This window comes from Sceloporus undulatus, chromosome 1 (genome assembly GCF_019175285.1).
Source record: "Sceloporus undulatus isolate JIND9_A2432 ecotype Alabama chromosome 1, SceUnd_v1.1, whole genome shotgun sequence".
NCBI classification, from domain to species: Eukaryota; Metazoa; Chordata; class Lepidosauria; order Squamata; family Phrynosomatidae; genus Sceloporus; species Sceloporus undulatus.
Genome location: NC_056522.1, coordinates 254,922,130 through 254,928,331, shown reverse-complemented (window position 1 = coordinate 254,928,331; position 6,202 = coordinate 254,922,130). Strand labels below are relative to the sequence as shown.

Sequence of the window (6,202 nt, the reverse complement as noted above, 5' to 3'; positions counted from 1 at the left end):
TGGTGAATCGTCTGGAATAAACTCTTCTAGAACATGGCCTCATAGCCTGAAAAAACCCATAAAAAACTACTGTTCAGAAAGAACACACTGTATTACAAGAGGGTGTCTCAGCAGGATGGATTTAAAGCTGGTGCTTTTTGCTTTGAGAAATATTTTGCTCAGGTCACAATGATCCTGCAAGGGAGAGGAACTTGTGATGAATCCTAACAGAGTAACTAGATAAGACTGATCAGGTTAGCAAGGCATCTGGAACTACACTCTGATTATCTCCCTGTCCCGCCACAAGCTGCTGGTTGATCTTAAGCTGCATTCCTTTTCTGGTCTGGGGAGGCTTAGGGTGAGAAAGATGTGTGGGGGTGTTTGTAAGTAGGTGGATACCAGTAACAGATGGAGCTGCCCAGCACCACAGGGGGTAATTTATCCAATTCACATAAGGATGTTGAGTGAAAGCAAGGGGAGGGCTGGGAAAGGGGGTGGGAGGAACGGTACACATTTTAAAGACCACTCAAAAGGAAGGAACTGTTACAGATTGTATGCAGGGTGTGTGTGAATGAGAGATGACACAGAAGGAGCAAGGCACTGCTAGATCTTCCTAAAGCTTTGAAGAGAAAGGCCAAGAGGAGAGAGACAAATGAGCTGAGAGGCTGGGAGAGTTTTCCTCCCTGCAACAAGGAAGGAACGTTTAACAAGGAAGCTTCAGATCAGTGAAGGATTATACCAGATCAGAAGATCATCTTATCCCAGACACATTCTTCTCTTCTTCCTCCTTGAGCAGGCATGGAGTTCAGCAGTGATGCTGACAACCACTCAGCCATTGAGCAGTGTGATTATGCTGAATGGAGTTTCTCAAAGGTCCTGATTCCCTCCATCTACTTGCTAGTTTTCTTTCTAGGCACCACTGGCAATGGCCTGGTGCTATGGACCATTTGCTGGAGAAGCCAGGAGAAACGACGATCTGCAGATACATTCATTGCCAATTTGGCAGTGGCTGACCTGACTTTTGTGGTTACCTTGCCACTCTGGGCTACCTATGCCATCCTGGACTATCACTGGGCCTTTGGCTCTTTTGCCTGCAAGCTCAGCAGCTACCTGGTCTTTGTCAACATGTATGCCAGTGTCTTCTGCCTTACGGGACTCAGCTTTGACCGCTACTTGGCCATTGTTCGCCCCATTGCAAATGCCAAACTGAGGTCAAAGGCTAGTGGACTTTTAGTGACTGTTATACTCTGGGCTATGGCTGCCCTTCTGGCTTTGCCAGCCATGATCTTCCGGAGTGCAGGAATACTCGATGACGAGTATGACAAAGTGACCTGTTTCATGGATTTCTCCAGCGTGGCCACCAATGAGACAGAGGCAGCCTGGGAAGCAGGGCTAGGTTTGTCCTCTACTCTTATGGGCTTTGTGTTTCCCTTTGCCATCATGCTGACCTGCTACTTTTTCATTGCCCGTACCATTGCTGGCCACTTCCGAAAGGAGCACAGTGAAGGACTGAGGAAGCGGAAGCGCCTGCTGACCATTATCATTGTCCTGGTGGCCACTTTTGCTCTATGTTGGCTGCCCTTCCATCTGGTGAAAACTGTCTATATGCTGATGGACTGGGAGGTGATGCCTTTGTCTTGCGATGTCCATGTCTTTCTTAGCAATCTTCACCCCTACTGCAGCTGCTTGGCCTATGTCAACAGTTGCCTCAACCCTTTTCTCTATGCCTTCTTTGATCCCCGCTTCCGACAGGCCTGTGTTGCTGTCCTCTCTTGCACATCAAGGCATTTGGCAGGTGCTGCAGGGGACAAGTCAGCCAGTTATTCCTCTGGGCATAGCCAGAACCAACCAGGGAAAGGACAGGAACCTCAGCGGGAGAAATCATGTCCCAAAACTCAGGAGTCTCTGCTTCGTGGGTAACAAGTAGATAACATCAAGCAGCAATTAAGGACTTTGGATATAATGAGAAACACCTCTGGTGTTTCAGCCAACCTCCCAGTTCTTCTATAGCCTTCCTTTTCTAACACTTTCCCCCTTAAAAACAAAACAAAACACCTATACCTTATTTTGTCTTTCTTCCCTTCCCTTCCTTTCAAAGGTGTAGGTCTTAGGGGTAGGATTGTGGCAAAATGAGAATGTTGTCCCCCCTCCCCATATGAGGATTCTGTGTGAGAAATGAAATTTACCTTCAGTCTTCAAATTTCTAGCATTGCTGAAAGTGAGACATTGTAAACTATTCACATCTAGACATGTCAGATTTCCTGTGTTTGGATTCCCTTAATAACTCTGCCTGCCTCTTTCCTCTGGATGTCTAAACTCTGTTTTTAAATGCTCAATTGAAGCTTTAAGTTACAGCAATACTGGAAATTTGATGTTTGAAAGAAAAATGTGTGGGGGTGTTAGAAATCATATGGGGGGCAATGTCCTCATTTGACCTCCATTGTAGCTGCACCCTGTGTGTATCCTGCTGAGCTGTCCATTAGTCACTTGACCTCTTTTAATAACAAATATCCTACAATGATATAAAATAAGCTTCTTTAGAACAGTTAGAGTCATGCCTTTTTCTTTGTAGCTAAAAGCTCAAGTGTGTTCTGTACCTCAAAGTATCTTCTATGTTTACTTTTATCAGTTTGCTCACTCAGGTTTAAGATTATAAGCCAAATCCTGAAATGTTCAGTTAAGCAGTATGTAGCACATCTCATGAAATGGAAGAATTCTAAATCAGGACTGGGGAACCTGTGCCTTTATAGAGGATCAGGTCTATTCAGTCTGACCAGAACGGCAAATGGCTATGGATTCTGGGAGGTGTAGTTGAATAACAACTAGAAAGCTACAAATACCTAACTCTTAAATCAGTATGAGCACAATCAAATCAGACAGAATTTGTCAAATCAGACAGAAATAATCTCTACTCTGTATAGATGACTGATGGTGTTTCAAACCAGACCCTGTGAGATGTCAGGACATTTACTAACCAGAACACTTGGCTTCATCTTTTGGTCAGCAGATCTGGAGATGCTGTGACTTGGCAGCTCTCAATTGTTTTGTTCTTTCTATGGGCAGAAATTACATCTAAGTTTCAGAAATGTGTACTTTTAATACCTAGTACCAGAACAGGCACCATGGACAGAGGACATTGCCCTGACAGAGGTTTATCCCTGCAGATATGATATGGCCCACGGAACACACTGGGAACAAATATAAAATTGTATATCCCTTGGTCCCTCTTCTGTCCCCCTTCCCTGTTTCTTTTTTAAAAAACCCATCTTGCTTGTTTTCTACAAGGAAAAGTAGTCTGAGATCCTGAATGGATGGTTTAGCAGTGGTCCCTTTTTGTTTGTTGTTATGATATACCCCTTTTCCCATTGGGAGCTGGTTTCTCCCAGAATGTAAAGAAATGTGTACAGTACCTCCATTTTGCAGGTATCAGAAAGAGAAGCAGGAAAAACATAATTACATTTTAATCGGCAGTAAGGATTTCCTCATAAAGGTTGGGAGGATCCAAATTGCCACTTGGCTGCAATTTCTTCTTGTCTTTACATAAGTTTAAAGTATTAAGCCAGGTAGCTAATTACTCTGAGCATTCCTGATAGTGATGTTATGGATTCTCTTTATTGGATAAAGACTTAAATATGGAAATGTTTCTCTGTAAATGTGTATTCTCTGATCTTGTTCATCAACACACCTAATACAATGTTAGACAACAAGTTTTAATTTCTTTCCTTCTATATTTTTATAGTCAAATGATTTTTTTAAACTGCATTTTTAAAAAAAAACCTGGAACATTTCTAAATAAAACTAATGCTGAAATTTTAATTGTCTGGCAAATTGTGCAAACTGGGAAATCCTTTTAACAATCAAATATTCTTTATTAAGTCAGATGAATAACAAGCTTATTCTATAATATTTTCTTTTTTTCCCCTTCTGTGTCTTGTTGTGTTCCTCAAAGTCATTTTTAACTTATGGCAACCCTAAAGCAAACCTGTTACAGGGCTTTCTTGACAATCTGTATCTACACAATGTGAAATAGATTTCATTTAAGCAAGGAAAAATAATGCATAATTTTGTTTCAAGTATTCAGTTTTTCACATGGCCTAACTTAAAACTGTTTCCTATTGAGGAATATTCTAGATCCTGGTATTCACCTTGGCTAATGTGCTCCTGTGGCACTATGGACTCTGCTGTGAAACCTATGTAACTGTTCACCATATTTTAAGATGTGTTCATGTGTGTCAGTCTCATTCACACAAACAGAAAACAAAACAAAATCTGCCCAAAACTCAAGTGGTAAAAATTGCTGTGTACATAGCTCTTGTACTGGATGAAGTATTGCCTGTGCCTCAGCTCCACATTTAACATAATTCAGTGCTAAAGTTCAGCATTATAACATTTTCTGGATTAAATAGATAGTAGGTTCAATGTTTTAATACTTCCTAATGAAAACAACCTCCCTGGACATAAAAATGTTTTTGGGAGGAGGCTACATGGAACACTTTCCCCTGCCATATTAGATTTACATATTAGTTTTGTTCATGTAATGTATGCTTTTGGATGCAATTCACTTATGAAACCCTACCTGCAAACTAGGAAACCTTATGCTCACTATACTCTGCTGAATGTGTACAACTCTATATGGTCTACACCAGGGGTAGGCAACCTGTGGCCTGCGGGCCGGATGCAGCCCGGCGAGGCCTTGGGACCGGCCCCAGCTCAGTCCTGCTGCCGATTGCCACCGGGGCCTTTGGCGTCTCACACGAGGGGCATGGTGGGGGAATTGTCTATAGAAGCCTCAGAAACATGCATTTATCTTAACATTTTTTAAAAATCAGCAATTTTTTTCACGTGCCCCCCATTTTTTATTTAAAAAGTGCCCTCCATTTGAAAATGTTGTCCTACATTTGTCCCGGTTTAGTTATTTATTTAATTAATTAAAATTATTTAATTATTTATTTTTTGGCTTCGGCCCCCCAGTTGTCTGAGGGACAGCAAACTGGCCCCCGGCTCAAAAGGGTTGCCTACCCCTGGTCTACACAGTCCATATAGGGTTGTACACAGCACATCATAGATAGGGTAGTGGGGTAGAATTCAGGACCTATTATTGCAATTGTTTAGTAATTTTTTTATGAGCTCAGAAATGGATGTGGGCTCCGCCTAGATAAACTTAAGACAATGAAATGAAACAGTTCTATGAGAGAAAAATGATCTCCAACCAGTTCCAAGAACTGGGTGGGGAGGAAAAAGCTTAAAGAGATTTCCATACACAGCAGTGTTGTGAACCCCTTCCCTGTGTTGTATGTGCAAGACCAACTGTACCCAAAAGTAGGAGAGCCACTGCTGAAAAACTCAAATGTGTGCTGTAGGTGGTTTATAGTGTAGCTATGGGTAGGAGCAAATGAGCACATGGCCCTCCCAATAAGAATTTGGTCTCCCAAATGAAATTTTCCTTCAATCGCTAAATGTCTAATGTTCCAAAGAGTGAGACATTGAAATTCATTCACATCTCAAACTCATATTTGCTGTGTTTTCATTGGTCACTTTGCTTGCCCCTTTTCTTTGGATGCCTAAACTGTATTTCTAAATGGTCAATGTTTTAAATTAATGCAGTCTTAGAAATCTGAGGGCTGATGGAAAATTTGATTGGGGAGGCAGGATTCTTCTTCTTGTTTTGTGTGGAAGGGAGTGACAATGGCCTCATTTTACCACCTTGGTGCGATCTGAATAATTTGAACTAATTGTTATGTGAAAGACAGGAAACTGCCTTACATCTTTTTTCCATTTAGCTTAGTAGTGTCAACACAGGCTGTCAGTCATTGTCCCAGGTTTTTCACAGGAATCTTTCCAAACCCTAACTAGAGTTACTAGGGACTGAACCAGAGAATTCTTGCATTTGAAGCATGTGATTTGCCACTGGGACACTTCCCTAACTTCTGAAGATGGACAAATGGGAACTGAGTGTTTTGAGTGATCAAGAGATAGAAGGACAGTGAATTTTTGACTCAGATGGAAAAGGTTGTGGACCCCAAATTTTGCTTGCTGCTGGAAGTAGAAAAGAACGCTCTATGTGAGAAAGAGGAGAAGGAGCCCGGCTAACACTGGCAAATTGTCATTGACATAATTTCTGGACCCATCTCAGAATTCTCAACCTGTTGGTGAACAGAAAATTGGGGTCACAATTCATCACAGTAGGACAATTCATCACAGTAGAACAATGGCTGCTATTTTG

General features: G+C 41.7%; 1 protein-coding gene across 1 annotated transcript; it reads left to right on the top strand.

The window, feature by feature from the left end:
* Positions 1-526: 526 nt before the first annotated feature.
* APLNR (apelin receptor) lies at positions 527-4,706 on the top strand. The gene has a single exon (XM_042446857.1). It carries the CDS (start codon positions 778-780, stop codon positions 1,897-1,899), a length of 1,122 nt encoding a protein of 373 aa, XP_042302791.1. The 5' UTR covers positions 527-777; the 3' UTR covers positions 1,900-4,706.
* Positions 4,707-6,202: the final 1,496 nt, after the last annotated feature.